The sequence below is a fragment of the Tetrahymena thermophila genome (genome assembly GCF_000189635.1).
Source record: "Tetrahymena thermophila SB210 genomic scaffold scf_8254757, whole genome shotgun sequence".
Lineage (NCBI taxonomy): Eukaryota > Ciliophora > Oligohymenophorea > Hymenostomatida > Tetrahymenidae > Tetrahymena > Tetrahymena thermophila.
In genome coordinates this window covers 50,879-75,425 of record NW_002476516.1, presented here as the reverse complement: position 1 = coordinate 75,425, position 24,547 = coordinate 50,879, and the positions used below count along the sequence as shown (strand labels likewise).

Below are 24,547 nucleotides of genomic sequence, written 5' to 3'. Positions count from 1 at the left end.
TAATTTGGTTCTTTTATAAGAAATATTACTTAATTTCTTTAATTTAAATATTTAAATCTAGTTTATGAATTCAGCATCGTTCTTTTATTTTTTATTTAAAGAATTAATTAATAAATGACCTAAAATAAACTGATATAGCATAAAATTATATTAGGTGAAAAAACATACCAATCAACCAACTAACTAACCAAGAAGCAAACTCAAAAAACTATCATCTATCTATATAAGCAATATTTTTGTTTTAGAACTGAGCTAAAATAGTTTAATATAAATAAAATTTATTATGAATATCAAGTTTTTAATTAAAAAAACTTAAACTTTACTACTACCTACCAACCAACAAATCAACCTATAGATATTAAGATTATTATATTTTAATTTATAAGCATTTTTATTATATGTATTCAGGAATGTCTTTAATTTTCCATTAAGTTAAAATTAATTTTGTTAAACGAATTCTTTATAAGAAAGTATCAGTTTTATAAATTTAAAATACGCTTGCTTTTTCAAAATAAATTATAAGTTATTTTATTTGATATTCATCAAATTTTTTAAGATTTTAAAAACATTTTATGTAATCAGATTTTACAATAGATAATAAATAGAATATTTTTCCTTATTTTTAAACAGCAAAGTTTTTAAATACATGTTATTACTAAACCATTAGGTTTTTTTCTTGTAAGAAAAGTGTGGTTGGTAGAAGTGAGTGAACATTTATTTATTTTTTTAGATAATTGACTAAGATACTCTTGTAAAAGAGACAGTATGATGATTGATGTATTTATTAAATATATTGAATTTTGAAAAACTTAAAATAATTAATAAATAAAAACTTCAAACAAATAAAAAGATACACTTTAATTATTTTGAATAGAAAGAAATAGGAAAATGAGTTTAGATTTTGTAAAAAAAATATAACTTTTTGTAATAAGCAATGAAAATTTATAAAATTTATTGTATACTTATAGGTCAAGGAATATTCTTTTAAGGCAGGAATTATGAATTTAGATCCCACAACCAAAAAGGTTACTGCTGATAAAAGAAAAGGAACTGTAAAAATTGGATGCGTATGTTTATTTTAAACTTTGAAAAATTGATAAGTTTACATAGAGGTTTTTTATATTAATAAAAGACTTTAGAAGGCGAGAAACCTTTTACCTGGACACCTGAAGGAGCTACTGAACCCGAATTTGTAAAATAATAGATTTGTTATTTATTTAGATCCTATGAGAATAATAAATATACATCCAAACTAATTTACATTCAATTTTAAAAACATTTAGGAATATGCAGTAATGTAAAGTGATGCTTCTCTAGAATTGTCTAAGTAAATGAAAAGAGTTGTAGTTTTGAGATTTTAATGTGATGAATCAAGATACTTCTTTTGGCTTTAAGTAAAAATTTGAATATCGAAGCATATAAATAGAATTCTGATAATATTTATTAGAAGAAGATCAGATTTCTATATTAACAAACCTTACTCTCGATTATGTTTTAATTAAATTCTTATATTTTTATAAAGGAAAAAGATGCTTCCAAAGATGCTGAAATTGTTAGTAGAGTATAAGACATTATTGATTTTGATATTGAATAATTAATGATAGATGAATCATCTTCTGTTTCAGAACCTTAATAATCACTTTCTCAGTAATCTTCATCTTAATCCTAACCTTAACCTGCCCAATAAGGTTAACCAAATTTAATGAATGCTAATCTTTTTGGTGCTCAATTTTAAGATATGTTTTAAAACATGTTAAATCAAAGAGGAGGAAATAATAATCCAATGATGTAATAACTTTTGTAATAATACTAGCAAAGATAAAGAGATAGTAAAATTGTTTAAACTTTAATAAGTTATTTATTGTAAAGAAAAATAAATAATTAATTTAGCTCCCAATTTCTTTGAAGTATTAACTAAAGAAAGTTTAATGGAATTAGCAAACGACGAAGAAGTCTAAAAAGAGCTTATTTAGTAAATTAAAAACTTAAAATGAAATCTAATAAAATATGCTTTAAAAATTTCTAGGCATTTACCTGAAGGATAATAGGATGTTTAAAATTTAAAAGAAAATTTGATTAGTCCACAATTCTAATAAGCACTAGAATCATTAGAAAAAGCTCTTAATTCCAATGAGGGAGGAGCTGTATTAGCTTCATTAGGATTAGACTAATCTAATTTTATGGAAACTCTTGATGGTAATTAAATCACTAAAAAATTAAATATAATCATATTTAAATTATTTTTATCATCTTATTAATTAGGATCTGACTCATTCTATAAAGCAATAATCAAATGGGCTGAATCATAGAAGAAATAATGAATGAAAAACTTTATTTTAAAATCGTTACTAATTGTTTGAAAATTATATTAAAGCAAAATATAAATAATAATTATTAATTTAACTAAACTCTATTTTATTTAAAATGTAAATAAAATTAATAATAATAATAAACATTATTATCAATATCGTTAAGTTAAATGCCTTTATCATACCCAAAATTTAGATTCTACTAATTTAAGAATTTTTATTTTGTTTAAAAAAGTAGTTTTTTATTTAATAAAGTGAATAAAAGAGAAAAAAAAAATATTAGCAAAATTTTTGACATTAATCTAAAATAAAAATAAATGACATTTTTATATTCTTCATTAAAACAAACCTATTTGTTTTAACTTCTAAAAAAATTAAATTTAAACAATTTTAAAAATTTAATGCAAATATTTTAATTATAAAATTTTTTTTTCTGAATGAGATAAAACAAATAATCAACTTATATATTTAATATTTTAATTTAAACATTTTTACTTAAAAATATTTCATTATTTTTAATAAATATGTCTTTTGTGAATATAAATTATAAAATATTTATTAATTGCTTTAAAAGTACTATTTTATAATTTAAATTACCACATTAGTTAATTCAGTCAATTTATTTGAGTATTTATTATTGTCAAGTAATTCTGTTTCAAGCTATCAGGTTTTAGAGTTTTTTATGGAATATGTTTGCATCTTTACATTTTATTATAAATGTTTTTTATAGAGAAAAAATAGATATAAGATTTAAGTAAAGAAAAGTGAGAGGGAGTTAATTTAAAATTTATAGAAATTTAAACAATGACAAGCAGTTTTATAAAGTAAATACTGTTTTTCATTAGTATGAGAAAGCTTAAAATTTTAATATTTATTAAATTAATTTAAGAAAGGAATTGATAGACTTCATCTTTTTTTATATTTAGTAAAATTGATGAGTCATATAAATTAGATTATTAATAGTAATGAAAAATATTCTTATAATTATTTATTTATTTATTTATAATTTTGTTAAGTTTCTTTGATTAAAGATTATTTTTTTAGTATAGGATTTTATTATATTAGTAATTAGGCAGGCATCGATCTTTCTATTAAATTAACATAATTAGATTTAATTTAGAATATGTGAAATAAATTAGTCCAGTTTCATATTTTTATTTTTCATCTTAGTGCATGATTTTTAGATAGTAAAGTCGAAGTAGAATCATCTATTTATTTTTCCTTGTTACTGGGAAAGACATTCCAAAACCTTAAGGTTTCATCACCAGCACCTGTGACAATAGTTTATCCATCTGGGCTCATAGCTAAATAAAGAACTCTGCATGAATGACCTGTTAAAGTAATTAGCTTTTCCATTTCTGGATAACTCCATATAATTATTTAGTTTTAGCTATATCCATGAGTGCTAACTAGCTCATTTACATTTTTACTAAAGATCAAGTTACAAACTTAACTTCCTGTTTCAATACATTCTAGTTGTCTACTTGTAAGAGTATTCCAAAATCTGATGGTTCTATCTTGTGTTCCTGATAAATTTTTAAAAAATTAATTAAATTAAAAGTCTAATATTTGAGAATTTATTATGATCAATAATAATTCATCCAGTCACAAATAATTAATTTTTATTTAAGATAGAAATTTAATTAGCTATTCAAGCTCGAAAAACATTAAATAAAAAATTTAATTAAAATACCTCCTCCAGAAACTAACAATCCATGTTAATGAGGTGACCAGGCAAGAGCTTTTACTGCTGCATTATGATTACCAAATTTAGTAATAGGTTTGTTTGAATGCATATTCCATACAAATAACTTATTATCGTTTCCTCCTGAAGCAAGTTACTATTCATCAAAAGACCATTTTAATCCACATACTTCTTATTTATGGCCTATCAACTTCTATTCATATAAATTTTTAGTACGTAAATCTCTTTGCAATATAGTTTTATCTCTAGAACCACTAGTTAAAATGTTTGTATTCCTATTTAATTTAATAACATTTTTTAATATTTATTTGGATTTCTATCTAAAAATAATTTTAAAAGGTATTTATTTACCATGCAAGAGTTCCAACTCTTTATGAATGTCCTTTCATAACTCTCACTTTTTCTAGTTTTACAGAATCCCATATTTCTACTTCTCCAGTGTTAGTACCTTTTTTTGTAAGATTAATTAATATTAATAAATACAATATAAAATACCAATTGAAATGAGGGAGCTTCTTGGTGACCAATTAACTGACGTTACTTCGTTTGTTCTTCCAAAATCACAAAGCTTGGTTACTCTTGAAGAACATGCACTAAATATTTTAAAATATAAATTTTAATCTAAAATTTAAAAATAAATTGCCTAGCTATTAATTTTAAAGATAAAGAAAATAAAAGAAGTGAGTGGTAGATTTATTACTATATTTAAAATTTACATAGTAAAATAAGATTTATTTGTTTAATCATAAGATATGATCGATATAGAGTTTTAAAACCTTCTGCAAAAACTAATAAAAATATACCTACCAAAAACTAAGTAAACATTCTTTTTAATTAACTTTAACAAGTTAGATTGATTAATTGATTGACTATTTATTTATGTATCTATTTTTTATATATCTAATATCAAAAGAAAGGCAAACAAAAAACCTCAAGTTTAAAATTGTGTTAAAATAGATAGAAAAACCTATATATCTGATGTGATTGATTAAAGATAAATTTTTGTTTATTAATGTATTTGATATGTATAAGGGATGTTTATTTTTATTTGCTTATTTATGCTCATTTAATTGATTTATATATCACTATATAAAATAAAGATCTCTCAAAAAACCCTATAGATTCAATCTAAAAATCTAAGATTCAATGTATGAATCAATCAATCAATTATAGATTGAATGGATGAATTGATTATTACCAAGTTATTATGTAAATTAGAGATAAGAATTGACTTTAATAAAATTATATCAAATTAAGTGAAAAATAAATTCTAATAAATGTCTATTGCGTGTATGGATACGCAAATACTAAAAAATTAAGTAATAACTAAAAATCAAACTCTACCTCCATAAGTAAACGCATGATGATAAACCGACTGCAAGAATATTTTAACTTGACCAATCAATTAAATTTAGGTAGAAATCATCTTATAGAGCTGGAGCATCTAGAACTTTAAATGGTACTTTTGATATTTTACGGGAAAAGCGCAAATGGGAGCAACACTATTCTTCTTCTAAGTTCAGGAATAGCTAATTTGGGTAAGCACTTGATGACTGCAATATACTTTTTTGCTGATTAGCTTCAATACCTATTTGCATACTATTCTTTAATATATTTGGTTTGGTGAAACGCAATACGTTCTAGTTTTTATAGGGACAAAACGCATGAGCAGAACTTAAAGAAAGATTCAGCATTCTTTTATCTTTGATACCCAAAACATAGTTTTTATATAATTGAGAAATACTGATTTAGTTTATTTCCTCCTTGTCAACTGCATTTTTTACAAATACACTGTTTGTGCTAGATCCACGGGGACTATCAGTGGTAAATTGGTTTTCATAATAATTATAGTTTTCATTACACTCGTAAGCTTAGTAAGTATTTAATTTAGATTATTTTCTGCTTGGAATATATCTATCAGTGATATAGTCAGTCTTTTTTGCCTATTTACTTTCTATACCTTCTATTTAATGAGCCAAAGATGAAGACTATAATTTTCTGCTAAAAGGGTTTGCTAATTAGATAGATTGATCTTAACTCTAAGGTTATTGCTTTCTAAAACTAGAAGAAGGTATTTATTTCTACTATCCTGCTGATTAGTGATAACTTTAAGACATAGATAAATAGCTAGGCTAGAAAGATGGAGAAGAGATACTATCTTTGAAGTAACTATTTTCAACGCTGTTTTCTAATGAATTCGCCTTAAATAAATGAGTGCTATTTTATGAATATTGTGGGCTATGTATGGGTGAAAGCTTATTATTTTGGTAAGATATTGACGGATAGTCAATATCCTAAGAAGGAATTGAAGTGTCAGTGGTCCATGACTAATTATCATTTATTTCGCACCCATTCTTCATTACCTAAAGATTTCCTTATAGTAACTAGCTTTGCTTGGTATTGTTGCTACATAGCATATCCGCTTACATTGGTTGCGACCATTCTTATCCTCCAAATTCTAGATAATCCATTACTATTAATATAAACTAATCACTCTAATGAGGAATAATAAATTTCTTTTACTTTTTTTCTTTTTTTTATTTGTTTGATTTTTATATATTTATAATTGTTTTCTAATAGACTGGCCTTCGCGGAGTTTTGTAATTATCAATCAATGCAAAACCAAACAAACAAAAAAACAAAGATTAATAGATCTAATGCTAATAAATCTGAATTAATGCACTAAGTTTTTACTATTTTAAAATTTACACCATAATAAGATAATCCTAAAGATAATGAATTAGAAATTTTTTAATTTTGTGGCTATCTTCATCCTTTATTTATCAAAATCAGCTACTTTTAAAAAAAAATATTTAATTAAATTTCAGTGATGAAGATAAAAATTTAATTCCATAATAATCAAAATAATACATCGATATATTTTAGATCATCAAAAATAAGGCCAGCACATACATGCATGGACTCCATTTAAAATTAAATAAATTTTCTGACACCTTAATTTTATTTTCAATACAATAAAAATACATAATCAAATGAAAATAAAAAAACAGCTATTTAAAATAAATGAATTTAATTAGTTCTATTAAATATTTAAGCTTATTCAAACATTTTATTTTATTTTAAAAAGATAATTTATGATAAAATAAGCAACCTAAATATTGAATATTATTTTTCAGTTATTTTACGTAAGCAATAGTTTACCAAATATTTGCTATTTCATCATTTAATTTTTTAAAATTTATGATTTCTAAAAATTCTCATAGCAGCATTTTAGTAAATTTAATATATTTTCTGGTAAAAAACTATTAATAATAATTAATTCTAGTTTATTTTTCAATATTTTAGTACAATTAAAATTTTCTTAATAAAAAAACTTTATTAAATGATATTTTTAGATGGTATTATAAAAATTTTAAGTGTTTTTTAAAATTAAATACTTTGTTTTCTTGAAATTTTTACATTTTAAACAGTAAAATATAAAATGAAATGCAAAAATTTTACAAGCAAAGTTTTAAATTATATTTTATTTTATAATTTAATTGAGATTTAAGAAATATTTAATCTATTATAAATTATAATAAAAGTAATCCTACTAAAATAAAAAAACAAAAAAATATTATTAAAGTATAAAAGGAAATAAATTTTAATAAAAGCAAAAATAATTGTAAATGAATTAAAACTGCCAGTTTAAAATAAAAAAGGTAAATTAATTTTCTATATTTTTAGATAAATAATTATTTTAAAATAAATAAGTTATTCAAAAAATAAGAAATTTTTCAAAAATATTTTATGAAATTTCATTAACAAAGTTATTGTTTTTGTATTTTGAAAAATAATTTATTTTTGAAGCAATTTAATCAAATTATTTTCTTTTTCTATTTATCTAATCAACTCGATAAAAAATAAAGAAAAATAACAAATAAAAATTTAACTTATTTAAAATGGCTGATTTTGATATTGACTCTTTAATTTGAGGCAATAATAAGTAAACAAGCAAGCAACTATGCAAATTATTTAAATTAAATTATTATTATTTTATTTTATTACACTGCTAATATAAAAACTATTCTAGAAAGTAAATAATTTTCATAAATCAATTTTCTTTTTTTATTAAATTTGTATTTGTAGTAAAAATAAATAAAACCTTAATAACATTTTGATATAGTAAATTAATTTTTCAAATATAAATTTAAATACAATAAAAATGATTCTACTTTTCTGTTATTATTAATAAAATAATAGTAATTTAATTTATCTTAATATAATCATTAAACAAATTTTTAATTCCAAAATTATACTATAATTCCTCATCTCAGTTAACGAACCGAAATATGAGCTCCTCTTAAAATAGACCTTTTTATTTATTGGATATTTTATGGTATAAAAAATATGTTCAATTTATTTATTATAAAGGTTTATGGTATATTTATATTTATTGTAGTAATATGTCAATAAATCTAAACCATATAGAGTATTTATTTTATTTTAAATATATATTTTTTTAATTTTTAAATTTGAATTAAAACTTTTTAGCATTTATTTTTACTGATTAATAAACTAAATAATAGTCCAATTCAAAAAATTTATTTGTATTAAAATAAAAAAATTATTTAATGTCAAAGTTAATCATTGGTAATAACAGCTCATTATAAAATCTAATTAAATTATAAATGCTCATAAAAAATATTTATGATGATGAATTAAAATAGTTTTTATTGCCAAAATAGAAAGATAGACAAATAAATATAATAGTAATTTAATAATTCTTTATCTATATAAATTATAGATTAAGTAAATTTAAATAAAAAATTATTTAATATGGAGAGAGCCAAACAAGCAGATGCATTAATATGATAGAACATTTTTTTATTTGACTAGATATTTACAATGGTAATTAATCTGATTAAAAGAAGATATTCAAGATAACTAAATAATTTAAGAATAAAAGAAAAATATATTTATCAAATTATCAAAGGATATTTACTTTAGAAAAGAGGATAGAGAAAATACATTGAAATGTTGAGATAAGTTTTAAGATTTAGCAAATAATTAGTTTTAAGTGCTCCTAAGCTCTAATTCAGACCAGTCTACTTTTTGTAAATATTTTAAAGTTCAATTAGTTAGGCATATTTAAAACAATCATTACTAAATTTGCACATAGTTTTTGTTTTTTACTCAATTTAATTGCAATACATACCCAGACAATGCAACAAACAATAAAAAATGAAAACTGATGATTGATTAAAATTTAGAATAAAGAATTTAGTTTTTCATCGCTAAGTTAATGTTTTTACAACGTCTAAAACAGCTAAGATAATTAAGACAGATCTAGAGTTGAAACTAATTCTGCAACTTGGGCTCACAACCTTCCCAAGGAAAACAAATTCAATACAGAAACTCTTGAGAAATAAGAAGTATGATGAATTTCTTTAGAAATTTAGCAATTATATTTAAATAAAAAAATAATGGGATATTATTAACAGATAGTTTTTTGCAATAAAATTAGAATAATACAATAGAATTAAACTAATGTTAAAAATATTTCTTAAAAGAAATAGAATGAATGATCATTAACTAATCATTCATACATATTAAAATGGATATTAAATAAAATAATAGAGCCTGCTTTAGTATTTAAAAATATTTTTATTTCAAAAAAATATTAGGTTGAATCTAGAATCTTGAAGGTTTTGTCTAATTTTGAATAAGTTAATTTGAAAAACCTTAGATGGGAATAAAATTTCAAGAAATTAGGTTTGGACAGCTTAGACCAAACTGCTTTATTAGCTTCTATTGAACACGAATTCACTATCCTCTTCCCTGATGGTGTATTTGAAGGATTTGAAAATTTAGAATAAGTTGTTAATTACATTCTTAAGAATATTAACGCTGTTTGATTTGAATAGTTTATGCAAAAGCGGTTATCTTTTGGAGAAAGGTATGATTAATCTTCCTTCAAAGAAGGAGTGCGTTATTTACTTATTAGCTTGATAGAAAGATAAATTGATAGCTTTATTTGTCATTTAATAAATTTTTCTATGAAATATTTTAATGCATTCATCCGTGTTTTTGTGTGTATTCCAATGACTATTTTGTATAATTTTGCTTAGTATTTACCACCTTAATTAGCTTTCATTAATATATGTTTAGCTTCTTTAGAATTCATATAATTACAATTTCTAATTTATTTAAAAATAATTAGTAATTTTAAGTAAATTCAAATTCTACAAAATATAAAAAAAATGAACTTTTTGTGAATTTTCTTTTTTTTGACAAAACTAAAAATACAAATTTGTAAAGAAGATGAAAGAATATTCATCTCAATTAATAAATAATTATTTTTTAAAATTATTAAGCATATTTAAGAATAATTACTTAATTTTTCATGCTATAAAATATTGTTGATTATAAATAGCTTGCAATAAAAAACATAGAGATAAACTTTTTATAATGCTATATAAATATAAAAAGAATGGAATCGATTCAGAAACTTTTTTGATTTAAAATTTTATTTTTTAGCTAATGCTTAAATCAAATTCTATTTAAAAATTTGAAAATTTTTTATAGTAATTAATTTATTAATTTGCTATAGAAAGATATGTAAAATTTATTATATTTTAATGAATTATATTTATTTATTAAAGATATCATTTTATTATAAAAAAATTTGATATAGAAAATTTAGTAGAGTGAGTCGATGATTTAATTTGTCAGCCATTAAAGTAAGATAAAGATGTATGCTTCTTAATGAATCAAACTTTACAGAAAAATCTTTTTGTAAGAGTTTTTACAAACCTCTCTTTATATTTATTAGGTTCAACGATTGTTGGGTCTTCTTTGTATACAAATTACTTTATATTTTTTTCTAAATACTTTAAAAAGTCATATTTTCTGAAATAATCAATGATGCCAAGACGTAAAACTTTCTTATTTTTATCGCAAATAAGCAGAAGAGAGTAATCCACTATATCCTATGTAGCTAAGAAATCACTATCAGATCTGATAGTCTTATCAAACGATTGATAAGAAGAATTATCGATAAAGAAGGGTTCACAGTTCATATCAATCATAAAATTAGTATCAAGTCCTATATCTGTTTCCTTTCTAAAACGACGCTTCTTAGAGCCTTTCAAATCGTAACTTTAACAATTATCTTTATCCATTCCATAGAAAATATTTTCCATAACTGCATAGTATTTTTTATCTCCTTCACATGAAACTATAAAAAAGCCATACATTTTTGCCAATAGTGAGTTTGGATTAGATGACATGTGATCTAAGTATTATAGAGCAAACTCTTAAAAGTAATTGAATTCCAATGATGAAACTTCTTTTACTACAAACAATTCGTCATGACTCTTCACAAAGGAGCTCTGTGTTTATCCTCCTGGTAACTTAATTACTGCACAAGTTCTAAGAGATTCTATTATTCTTTCCTAAGTAATACCATAAAGATTTCTGAAAGCCTCAAATTATTTAGCAAACAAAATATGGACTTCACTTACTTTTTCACCAGAGTTTCCACTTCCGCCCATATTGAATTTTCCACTAGTATCATAGTTTCTTGTTGTCAGCTTTACAACATTCGATTGTTCAATGTCATTGTTTGTTACCATACTGTTAAATACATTTGTACATTAAGTAGCAGAAGTAATTGATTAATGGGTTATACGATGCTACACCTGGGATTAATTAATATTAACAGTATTTAAATTATTTGAGCTGTGAGAGTGAATATTATGTTAAAGCAATTGGTTATGAATATTTTATGTTTATGATTAGTTCAAATCTTTAAATTGCTTTGCTTCTTGAACTTAAGCATAATCTAACAAGTTGTTTTGAGATGATTTCTTTTTAATTCCAAAAGACTGCTTTTATTCCTGCTATTATTATCCATATTCGACTAAATTATTTTGAGAAGATTTTTTTTGTATTTTAACTTCTTGCTGTTGTTTTTCGTACTCAACTAAGTTATTTTATGAAGATTTTTTCTTAACTTCTTACTGTTATTAGCCATACTCAACTAGATTATTCTAAGATGATTTTTTCTTCACTTCTTGTTGCTATTGGCCATACTCAACTAAGTTATTTTGTGATGATTTCTTTTTAATTTCTTGTTATTGCTATCCATATTCAACTAAATTATTTTATGAAGATTTCTTCTTAAAATTATTCAGTCTAGCAGCTTCTTACTGTTGTCCATACTCAACTAAATTATTTTAGGATGATTTTGAATCACCATTTTTATAGAATAAGTTATTTAAGCTCTCCTTAATATTATTTCCTGAGCTAGATTATTTAATCTTTTTAGGAGGTAAAGTTTTTTCAGGGAGATTGTTTCTTGAACCAATAGATTCATCACCACTTTAGGTGTTATTGTCTAATGTTTACAAAGATTGCTCAATAATTAAATCTTCGTTATTTGAAATATCATTCAAGTCCCTTGTTAAATCGTCTTTACTCTTAAAGCATTGTGGTTCATTAGCACCATCACTATTCTAATTATGTGCTTAATTATAGAAGTTAGAATGGTGAACATTCTAGTTAACTAAATAGGGATCATTGTTTGTAATATGAGTTGGCTAATAACTTTATGAGCGGAAATGCTCAGAATTACATCTTAAAAAACCATTCTAATCTTGATTATTATACACTTTGTTGAGATCAAGCTATGTATCTTTGTGAATAATATTTATATTTTAAAAATACTATTCATATTTTATCAAAGCATCTAATTCTTAGTTCTTCATCAATTTCACTATAAATTTATTTTCTTCTATTTTTTATTTTTCATCTAAATTAGGGTCTATATTCTTCTTTTTAAGCATTTCAATTAGAGTGCTTCTACTAACTTTTTATCCATTTAAGCCTATTAAAAATAATTTTTATTTTTGAATGTTTTTGAAAAATTAAATAAAAATTTAGTAGAAAACAATAATAATACCTGTATCTTTAAGAAATCTGCAATATTATTTAGAGTTAAGTGCCCATGCAACCATGCTGTGGTAATTTTTTTCATAGACTGGGATGTATTCCTATTTAAAATTATATTTGAATTAACATCAATAGTACCAAAAAGCATAATTAATTTTTAAAACTTATAAATATGATTTAAAATTACAAATGGCTAGGCTTATTGATCATCTTTCTGTCTTTCTTCTTAAATGTTTAATGTTGTGGAATATCCTTTAAATTTATGAGTCTAATCGATTCTAATAAAACATAATATATGAATATAATATAACTTATGAACTAATTTTACTCTTTTAAATCATAAATTTCCTCATCTAAAATGCTACTATCTAATTCAATTTAATGACTCTGATGTATTGTTTCATCTCTTTTTTTATATTTAAATTAAATTGATTAATTGATTTAAGTCATCAAATTATTTACAAATGTTATTTTTCAAACTGCTTGTATTTTTTTTAAATTATTTCTTTTTACAAACAGTTAAGACGATTCAAGCCAATATTCATTCTCTACTCTAAAATATAGATCTATACCATGCTGGCGTAATTGGCTATTTTAGAAGAATCAATTTATTGAATGATGTGCTCTTTTTCGCTCTCCATTCTTTCTATACATGATTTATACATTTCGATTATGTGGAAGAAATTTTATTATTTGCTTATTTTCTTTTAAAATACAATATCATTTAGCTTTTAAAGACGAGTCTATGCGTCTGCAACCATGACTTTAAAGAATTATTTGAAATTTTAAAAGGATTCTTTATAATATAAAGCATCAAGTTCTCTAATTTTTTCTTGAACAGGCTCAGGAATAAAAGATAATCTGCTGAATGAAAAAACATTAGTTTTTCCAACTTAAAATTTAATTTCTACATCTTTTAGTTTAAAAACTCTACTTCTTATTTGATGAGTGCATTTATTTTAAACAACAGTTGACTAGCCAGTATTAACTTCCTTTATATCTCTGCATTCTTTTAATAGATTCAACTTCTCCTTTTTATAAGACTCTGAATATTCTTAAAACATATGCTACAAAAATCTATTAAATGAATATTCAGTTAAGGTCTTTCCAACTACTATAGTACATACAGAAGTTATTTTTTGATCACATTATTCGCATAAAATGTATTGTAAAATTTAGTCTTTAGGGTGCATTTTAACTTTTTTAAGACCTTCTACTTATTGCTTTTAAGGGCTTCTAGTATGATTTCTTTGATGATTATGATACTAATACTATATTACATTCTATTAATTTTAGTATTTTTCGTACCTCATTTATTCATCTCCTTTAACTTTATTAGGGTTAGATATTTGATTTGAATATTAATAAGCCATCTGCGGTCCTGTCTCAGTCTTTGTACGACCTTAAACAGCAGTCTCCTTAATTTTTTTAGCTATATTAGAATCCAACCTTTCAGAAATGCTCAATTTGATATAGCATTTATTTCTGATGTACAGATGGTAATGATTATATCTTGGTGTTTTGCATTCTTTATAATCACAACTAGTGTGTCTTTCTTTGTAAATCGAATATAATTTATCAGCTTTTAGAATTTAATAAAATTTTTTAGAATAAAAAAAGTTTAATATTTTTATTAAATAAAACTCATCAATTAAATTGCAAATTATCTTAAAAATTTTTTATTTTATAATAATTATTTTATTACCTAGGCTAATATCCTTGACTTAGTAAAAAGAGATTTATTCATGCTCATATTCTCCACAATACTTAACTAAAGTATTGATTTTAGAATTCTCGTAGTTTATTTTTTTATCTTACAAATATTTTTCCAATTCTTCATGAGAATTTACTCCATCAAATTAATTCCATTCTACTTTTTTATATTAGATGCAAACATATGAAAACTTTTAGTTATCACTGTAAAGATATTCAGATAAGCCAATTTTATCATCTATGAAGTTATTCAAATTACCAAAATCCTATTTATTAATTTAGTATGTAAGTATCATAAATCAAAAAAACAAAAAAAAATATTTACTATAAAATCATTTTCAAGCTGTTAGATGTAATATTTCCTGAGTTTTTTATTGTTTTTGCTAATCATTTCATTATTTGTGTAAACTATTTCCTATTCCAAATAGAGGTGACGAGCCAATCTTAAAATAACTATTCAGTAATAAATTTAATATTATAAAAGAATTAAACAATTTGTAAAAAGATTTGTAAAAGATTTTTAGAAATTTTTTTGACTTGCTTCACCAAAAAAGTATAATTAAATTTATTATTGTGAAATATTTAGTTTGGTTGGATAGAAATTTAATTTTAGAAATATAACCAAAATAAAATTAATAAATAGATAACCTTAGAGATTTTTTTTGAATTATTTAAGAATTTCAAGCTCAGGACCAGTTATTAGCAGGGAAACATGATATGCTGCTGATTTCTCTGGTTAAACAAGGAACATATAAGTTTTTGACTTAGTTACGAATTAGAAAGTCTTGAAGTAGACACTGTATAAATTGCCTATATAGCTTTTAGTTATTTGGCTGCTGATCTTTTGATTGGATTGGTTGTTGTTTTGGGGTAAAATTAGGGAAATATCATCAATTATCAAACATCTTGCACATTCGGCTATTTTAAGTATTATATTATTTTTTATCTTTTGCACAACTGTAATTTTTTCTTATTCTAGTTGAGTTAGAACATCTTGATTTACGTTTTCTCTGCAGAAAATTATTTAAGGTTTAAATTGCTTGATTCCTTCAACTATTCTCTAGATATACAATCTCTGCTTCTAAATAATTTATTACAAATCAGGGTAATTTGTATCTGTATTGCTAAAGATATCTACTGAAACTCCTATTATCATACACCTAACACCTTAATTTATTGCACTTTAAGATCCATTGTTATTATGGTTACTTCCATCAAAAGAGCTGTTATTACTCCTTTAGTTTTAATATTAAATGACAGATGATGTATCTTTCTTAGGTCCAAATGAAGTAAACATATTCTTTTTAGCTACATTCTTGCTATTTATGATTCCATTTACATAAGTGAATTAGTTAGCATCTTTGTGCAGACAAGTTTTTATTATCACAAATCTATTTATGTCCATCTCATGAAATTTCTCTATTCTCTTTTCATTATCTTATTTCCTCAAACGACAACGCAAATTTTTTAAACAATACATAGTAAAATTGAACGTGCGGTCTATATATTGGTCGCAAAAATTTGGTACGTTTGATAACTTCTTTTCTTGCTAGAAAATATATTTAATCAGGCTCTTCAATTTCAACTCAAACTAATCTTTCAACTCTATTCTATTCGTTATTTTAGAGGAGTCTGACTCCTCATCATCTTCAGAGCTTAATGATTCTTCCTCTTCACCTTTTATAAAATTATTTATCCAATTTACATACTAAAAAATGTATAGTTTAACAATACTGTTTTTTTATTCCTATTCGATGGACTGCTTAAACTGGTCGAAACAATTTTTACACAAACGTGTTTCTTTATCAACTTCATCTAAAGGGTTGAATAGCAAAGAAAGAAAGTAATTTGAGCAGCTATAATATTTTTAAGATTGTTTAAAATTAATTTATTATTCAGTAAAATTATTTTTTACGAAGAGCAAAATAAATTTGCGCATTTTCTGCAGTGATGCCTTCTGCGATATAAAAAATTAAATTCTTTTTGACAGATAAAACACAACTTTGAATCTTCATCCTTTTTCCAAGCTTGTGGTTTGACAAATTTAGCCTTAAATTTTTTCTCTAGCTGCTTTAAAGTGCGGCTAGACATTTTTCTTGTTTGAGGCCTCTCATATTAAATAACACCATTTTAATTAGGACCCTACTCCATTTTGGAAATTCAAAAAACTCCTAATTTTTTAATGTTTGGCTTTGTTTATTTATATAATCAACTTATAAAAGATTAATATCAATTTATAACAAAATTTTTTCTTTTCTATTTTCTTTTCAATTATCTAAATCTATTAGAAATCTTAGTATTTTATACCATATATTCACTATTTGGATTTTATTATTTGATTACAAGAATTAATAAAATAAATACTCACTTTTCAGATTTCTTCAATTGATAAATACATCATAAAATTAATCAATAAATAGCTCTTTCCTAAAATAGATAGAAATATACATTTAATTTTGTTGTCCTAATAATGTTATCATTGGATAGAATCTTACTTAATAAAAATTGTAATATAGATTTAAGAATTTTAATATTCAATAATAATTTCATTACTAATTAGTAAACTTTTAAAAATTATTTTATTAATAAAGCAACAAATATTTAAAATTATTTAAACTTTATTTCATTGTAAGAACAGCTTTTATTTATTAGAATATAAAAGTATTAAATGAAAAATAAAATTTGTTTACGAAAATTAACTTTTGATTTTCAATTTAAAAATTTTACTTCTAATATTCAATAATAATTTATTTACAATTTGTACATTTTTAAATTATTTTATTCATAAAGTAATATAGATATTAAATTATTTAAGCTTTATTTTATTGTATATAAAATTTTTATTTATTAGAATTTAAAGTTTTAACAATAATACATTATTTATAAAAAAAATAACTCTTGATTCTCACTTTTTCATGTTTTTATAATTTCGCCAATTTACTCATCATCAAAAACTCAAATATAAGCATCATATATTTCTAAATAAAATTATCCTGTTAAAAGTCTTAGAACAAAATAACAAATAAATTAAAAATAAAAAATGTAAATTCAATAATTAATCAAATATTGAAAAAATAGTTAAAATCTTTTGGAATGCGATTTAAAAAAGTATTTATTACTTATAACATGACTTTAATTGATAATTTTAATTTAATAATTTTCTTTAAATTTTTCATTTAAAAAAATTATCCTTTTACTTCGATTATTTTGATTGATATTTGACTTTTTTTACATTTAGATATTACTTTTTTGTATTATTCATTTAATATTTTGCATAAATTTATAATAAAAAAGTAAAAGTTTAATGGTTGAATTAAGAATTTTATAAAATAATTTTAAAAATGTTGCAAAACCAATATTTTTATTGCATCATCATATTTTTTTCAAAAAATAGAAAGCATTTTTTATTTAAAAAAGTTCAAAATGAAAATATAAGATTCAAAGTTTTTAAATATTAATTAATCGTAAAAGTTTAGAAAAGAGAAAGTATAAAGACAATTTTTAAGTATTTTACATAGTTTTTAAACCATAAAACCAATTTGTTCTATTTTTAAAAGTTAAGTTATGATTTTTTAATTAAAATCATCTGCAATTATTAAAAAACAAGTAAGTGATTTTCTGTAATGTTCTTAAAACTAATCAATATAAATTTTTTAATTTTTATTTTCCAAAATTTTTTTAGTTTACATTGTTTTAAAAAAAATCAACCATAAAAAATAAATATTTATTATTCTAAATTTGTAAATTAAAGAAAATTATAAATTTTTAAATTAATCTTTTTTATGATTATATTTATTTTTTTTTTGATAATTAGATTCAAATAAATTTGTATATCATCAGCAGGGATAAGGAATATATTAAATATTGCTTTAATAAAAAAAGACTAAAAAAGTTAAGTTTATTGCTTAATTGAATTTATTCATTTGTTTTTACAAAATTTTTAATCTATAAAATCTATTCTTTACTTTTAATTTATGATGAAAAAAAATTTAAAAATAAATGACTTCATTATTATTTATTTTGATTTAAATTAAGTATTCGATATTTCAAACTTAATACAGAAATTAAGAATTTGATAATTCTAACCTAATACAAAAATAAAAATATTACTATATTAAAGTAACAAGTAATTTATGAGGATAGGGGTTACTTTATAATTTTGGGTAAAAATGTAATTTAAAGTGGTACCACAGTTATTTGAAAATCTTATCATTCAAAAAGATTTAATTTATTTTAAATTTGAATATTTTTAGATTTATTTAACAATAATCAAAAACAAAAATTAAAAATGGAATTTTAAGTAGAAACATAGGAAAATAATTAGAGTATGCATTTTAAAAAGTAATTTATCTATTTATTTTTTTACAACTAATTTAATACCATACGATTATTTATTTCTAGAAATTTTATGTTCTATAAGGAGAGCATGAAATTATTTATGGTCTAATATTACTGGTTTTTAATGATTAGTTAGTTAAATACTAATGATGAATATTTAAAATGAAAAGCAAAACATAGATTATATTTATGAAATTTTTCTTAACTGCATTATTTATTCTTTGACATACGATATTAAAAGATAGTCATGCAAATGAAATCGAAGTAATAGTTTTATATTAACAAAGTGACTGATAATTCTAAGACTGTAAATGAAATGTATGATATATAAGCAATTTTATTTGACAAAACATATATAATTTAGTATTAATGCTTATTTTTTTCTTTAATATAATCCAAAAAATCAAAAGAAATTCTATCAAAAATATAATTAAAGTGGTGAAGTCTACTTTACTTTGAAAAATAAATTTAAGATTTTTTCATCATTAAGCGAAGTGTTGGAAAATCATTTTAAGGGGAGATTTCTTTGGATAAAATATTTTGATATTCCTAACGATTCTTTTGGGAAATGAGTAAAAATATTCTGCAAAAATACAAATCAACTGTTTCAAATGGCGGCAGGAATGTTGCAAGATAAGATTCATCCAAAATAAGCATAATGCAATAAAATTTATCACCTGTTTACAATTCATTAGATTTTAATAAGATAGGCAATACAAATAGCAATTCAAACAGACCTAGTCTTAAATCTGATTTTCGAAATAGCACAATTAAGAAACCTACAAATCTGCTTCCTATTGATTCAGTTCGTTATGAAGGTGATGTAGATGCAGATGGAGATGTGTAATCTTAAGTAATTAAAAGCAACAATATTAGAGAAGGGTTTTTAAAAGTGAAATTAAAAGGTATAATTTAGAGAATGGCTAAATATACAACAAGTAGGATGTATAAGAATTTAACTTTTTAACAACTTAAAATGATAGATGATAAAGCTTATGACTCAATAGAGTATTTAGGATAAAAATCTGGATTTATACGTAAGAGTAATAATAGCTAATAAAGAGTTTTCAGAAAATAAAATTGCTTAATTAGCTTTATAAAAAAATTAGATTAACAGATACCTGTTTTATAGCCAAAACATAGGCTAAAAACTATTTCAGATTTATTGAGTTTATTTGCAGTAGTTTACATTTTTTTTATAATTTCTATAACGATTTCCTTTCATGAGACTATAGATTATATTGTCCCTTCAATGAGCATTTACCTATGCATTATATTTTTATTTTTAAATGTGATCGTTACTCTGAATACAGGATACTAAAAATTAGGCAACACTTTTTAAGACAGATAGCACATATTTTAATCTTACTGCAAGAATAATTTATTTACAGATTTAATTGGTTTTATCTCAATTTTAATTTTGCTTATTATTGATAAGAATGGGAATAAGTTCTCATAAAATTATCCAGATCTTTACAGCTTCGTAAAGCTGATATTTTTTATACCCTTCTCCATTAAATTTAAAGATTTTGGATAACTGATACAGAAACTAGAAGAAAAAATAATGTTTAAATAAAAAATGTAACACATTGTTCAGATAGTTAGACTATTCTCGTTAATTATTATGATCAACCATATTTTAGCATGTATTTGGATATTTAATGCGCAAATAAAAAATAACGAAAATATCAATTGGATAACCTCAAAAAATGTATAAAACGAGACTTGGATTTATCAGTATGTTATGTCTTTCTATTTCTGCACTGTCACGATGACAACAGTTGGTATTAATTTTTTAAATTTAGAAATCAAAATTCAAATATAAATAAAATGACTAATTAATTGTTTTTAAATTATGAGTCTTCTATTAAAGTATTTTTTACCATAAATTAATTTAAAATACTTAAAGCTTTTAGCAAAAGTCATTACACTTTTTAGGAAGCAAATAATAATTTCTTCAAAAATTTACCCCAAAATTTTAAATTATCTTCTTAAGATATTAGTTGTCAAAATAAATAAATTTACAATTTACTATAAAATAAGGCTATGGAGATATTACAGCTAAAAATTTTTCAGAATATATACTTTCGATTTTGATGATGCTTACCTCAAGTGGTGTGTTTGGATTCAGTCTCAACCAAATAGGTACTATCTTTACAGATTTTTACTCTTAAGACAAGGAAAGAAAAAAGAAATTAAATATTATAAATTTGCACATGGAGAAGAAAAACGTGAATCAAAATTTAAGATCTCAAATACGTGAATACCTAGAGTATATTTTTTATTTTTTTGAATCACTTTGAAATTGTTTGCTATATTTTCTAATCATAGAGCTTACATAAAATACAAAAATTTTAATTAAAAGATATGTATGGTAAGAAAATGATGAAAAATTCTAAAACGACAGTGCTTCTATTATTTCTCAACTAAATGAAGACCTGAAAAAAGAATTATATTTACACTAAAACAGGAGAATAATCAATTACCTAGAGCAGCATTTTACAAATGAATTCATTCAAAAGGCTATATTACTAATTTAGGAGTAAAAGTGTAAGCCATAGTAAAAAATTTAGACGTCATCTGACGATCTGAGTCTCTATCTCATTGAAAAAGGATAAGTTGAGATGTATATCACCCCAAATACAAACCAATACACAACAAAATCAATTTAAGTAATCATTTTTATTGCTTACACTGATCCTTAATAAAACTATAAAAAATCATCTATCTTCAATCGCTTTATTTTAACTATTCCCAAAATTTGATTTCAAACAAAATTTTTAATAGACTTATTTTTAATTTAAATAAAATTTATTAATTTAGACTTATTTTTTTTTAATGTTTACAAATTTATAATTTCAATAATGTAAAGATTTTATAAGAGGGACAAATGTTTGGTATTAGCGAGTTTTATACAGGCGAGTGCAGAGATATCTTCGCGAAGGCTATAGGATTCGTCAACTTAATTAAAATTTCAAGAAATGATTTTATTAAATCTCTTTAGGAATTTCCGAGAGATATGGAAATGTTTAATTATCTTAAAGATAGAAGAATTTTTAATAAAGATTTTGCTAAAATTGGGGAAACTTGTATAAGTTGTGATAGTAATGAACATGTGGTTACTAATTGTAATTACCTGCACTTTGTCCCATACCGCTCAAAAGTTATAACCAGACATAATTTTGAACTTCCATTTGATAATAAAAGAAAAAAGAGTTGGAATTAAGGATAAATCGTAGAGAAAAAGCGCAGGGGATATAAAACAACTAGAGAAATAGTTCAATTAGATGATTAAAGATATGAATTGTTTGCATATGAGTTCTTTGGAATGCTAGACGATTACGAATAAAAATTCTTATGCTATAATTTTAACTATAACTATACTTCACCATATCTTGCATTTTCTGATGACGATGAAGATGAGGAAGAAGGGGAAGTCTAAAATGGATCAGCTCTGCTTCATAGTGGAAATAATATAAATCACTAAATAAACTATTAAACAAGCTGCTTAAAAGAAAGGTCTAATAGTTTTGTTACTAATCACAACAATCACAGCAGTACTCCCATTAATAATTAACAATTTTACACATAACGTCTCTCAACATTTGAGAAAGTCCCCTCCATTAATGGAGATACAGCTGTAAATACGCCTCCAATTTTAACAACAAACCTAAATGGTAAAAGTTCTACTAACATTAGTACCAACCCACCGTAGATAAACTTAAGCTAAAGCAGAAACTTAGATTAATCACCAATAAATAGGAGAAAATCTATGCTTAAATAATTAACACCACTGATTGTTACAACTTAGGCTACAAATTTTGAAAATTTCATTTAATTAACAGAACAAAAACCTCAGAGAGTAATCTACACAAGAAATTCTAAAAAGATTAAGACCAGTTAATAAATTTAGCAAGCAGTAAATAGTCCAGTAAAAGAGTCTAATTTTCACAATCCACAATAAATCTATTAAAATAATTCAAAAGAAATAAATAAAACAAGTGATTCACTTGATCACCAAAAATCAATAGAGGTTTAGAGATAGTTATCTCATACTAACGATCATCATTTTAATTCATAAAACTCTCTCAAGCACTAAGTTTCAAATTAGCAAATCTCTAATTAGTTGATGCAATTTTAAAGGTCTATAATGTAAAACCTCAAAACAATAATAAGAACTTCAAATGTATAGAATACAATAACAAAAACGAATGTGACAGAAGAATAGAACCACCATTTTGGAATGATTTAAATATTTTAGTCATTTGATAAATAAAAAGATTTCTAGGTTTACTATCCATTGAACAATCTTAGCTTCATATTGTATAACCTAAAAAACAAAAAATAACTAACCCGAAATTAGTATCTTACATTGATTTAAAATGCAAGCAAGAGTAAAAATTAAATTACTTCCTACAACTCTTTACTCAAGGCTAAAATAGAAGTAATTAATGGAAGTAAAAAAGAATAAACTATGAAAAAGGCCTTTACTCTAAAGCATTTGAGCTTTCACAGTAATCTCTAAAACACGGCATCATTTGATAATTATTCTCAAATAAAAGAAATACAAAACAGCTAAAAAAATCAATCAAATAATAATAATAATTCTAATCTAAACTTTAATAGTAATATAAATCTAAACAGTAATAACAATATATCAAATTATAAAAAATCTGTTTATTCTAACAAACATATTCCTTTACCCGATTAGCCTATTTAAGTACCTGATATGTTAATTCCTATTTGGTCTAGTGAAAGACAGATTCAAACTGCCCGATCACCAACAATCAGAAGTAAAATAAATGGCTAAGATTTAATTCTAAACAAAACAGAATTATCAATAAGTGATACTGATTACATTAGGAATATGTCACTTTAATCTCCTAACGTTTAAGAAGAAGTTAACGAAAATAGCTAAACGAACATGAAGATCCTAGTTAAAAATTTTAATACAGTAAAAAATAGTGAATATTTTATAAAAGAATGAAAATAAACAAAAGTTTAAATAATTCTAACTTAATTAATTAATTTTAAAAAATTAATTATGAAAATTTTTAATTTTAAATAAATAATTAATTTAATAATAATAAGAAATAAAAAACCTTATTAAATAAAAATTTATATCAATTTTTAAAATACTAATAAAATTATTTAAAATATATCAATTTATTTAGTTTATTCTGACAAAAATATATAATGAAAGGTCTCATAAATTATTTTCAATTAATTAGTTACTTTATCTAAATTTAAAAAATTAAACTTTTAATATAATATTTATAAATAATTACTTACTTAGTTTTTCTTAAAATTAAATAATACATTATATAAAATATTATTCAAAAACAATTTAAAGTTAAATATTCACTTTATCAAAATTAAAAAATCAATCTATGATGAAAAAATAAAATTCTAGATGATTTTATTCCTAAAGAGAATAATTCAACACAATTTTATAAATAATTGCTTATAAAATGTTTCATTAAAGTATAATTTTTTTATATTGATTTCAAAATTTTTGAAAATAACTTTACATTATTATCTGATATTCAGAATTATTAGAACTTTAATTCTAATTCAAAAACATAAA

The 24,547-nt window shown here is 22.7% G+C and overlaps 5 protein-coding genes across 5 annotated transcripts; 3 read left to right on the top strand and 2 right to left on the bottom strand. All coding sequences in view use genetic code 6, as the record gives it.

The window, feature by feature from the left end:
• Positions 1-888: 888 nt before the first annotated feature.
• Positions 889-2,321, top strand: TTHERM_01005130 (ubiquitin carboxy-terminal hydrolase 37 receptor-binding site protein; the record flags this gene model as incomplete). Its single annotated transcript, XM_001010333.3, has 8 exons — positions 889-903; positions 969-1,067; positions 1,133-1,192; positions 1,284-1,394; positions 1,523-1,829; positions 1,891-1,972; positions 2,027-2,196; positions 2,263-2,321. 8 exons carry the CDS (start codon positions 889-891, stop codon positions 2,319-2,321), a joined length of 903 nt encoding a protein of 300 aa, XP_001010333.2.
• A 1,149-nt stretch (positions 2,322-3,470) lies between these two features.
• Positions 3,471-6,485, bottom strand: TTHERM_01005120 (anaphase-promoting complex protein; the record flags this gene model as incomplete). Its single annotated transcript, XM_001010332.1, has 5 exons — positions 3,471-3,835; positions 4,003-4,289; positions 4,366-4,462; positions 4,510-4,607; positions 5,359-6,485. The coding sequence occupies 5 exons, from the start codon at positions 6,483-6,485 to the stop codon at positions 3,471-3,473; spliced, it is 1,974 nt and encodes a 657-aa protein (XP_001010332.1).
• A 2,506-nt stretch (positions 6,486-8,991) lies between these two features.
• On the top strand, positions 8,992-9,872 carry TTHERM_01005100 (acyl carrier protein; the record flags this gene model as incomplete). The annotated part of the gene is made up of 3 exons (XM_001010330.3): positions 8,992-9,071; positions 9,284-9,389; positions 9,642-9,872. 3 exons carry the CDS (start codon positions 8,992-8,994, stop codon positions 9,870-9,872), a joined length of 417 nt encoding a protein of 138 aa, XP_001010330.3.
• Positions 9,873-10,727: 855 nt separating this feature from the next.
• On the bottom strand, positions 10,728-16,773 carry TTHERM_01005090 (phosphatidylinositol 4-phosphate 5-kinase; the record flags this gene model as incomplete). Its single annotated transcript, XM_001010329.2, has 10 exons — positions 10,728-12,844; positions 12,920-13,010; positions 13,097-13,187; positions 13,238-13,315; positions 13,372-14,491; positions 14,615-14,888; positions 14,948-15,075; positions 15,271-16,299; positions 16,357-16,478; positions 16,538-16,773. 10 exons carry the CDS (start codon positions 16,771-16,773, stop codon positions 10,728-10,730), a joined length of 5,286 nt encoding a protein of 1,761 aa, XP_001010329.2.
• A 2,755-nt stretch (positions 16,774-19,528) lies between these two features.
• TTHERM_01005070 (cation channel family protein) lies at positions 19,529-23,947 on the top strand (the record flags this gene model as incomplete). Its single annotated transcript, XM_001010327.2, has 4 exons — positions 19,529-20,744; positions 21,004-21,232; positions 21,326-21,632; positions 21,833-23,947. 4 exons carry the CDS (start codon positions 19,529-19,531, stop codon positions 23,945-23,947), a joined length of 3,867 nt encoding a protein of 1,288 aa, XP_001010327.2.
• Positions 23,948-24,547: the final 600 nt, after the last annotated feature.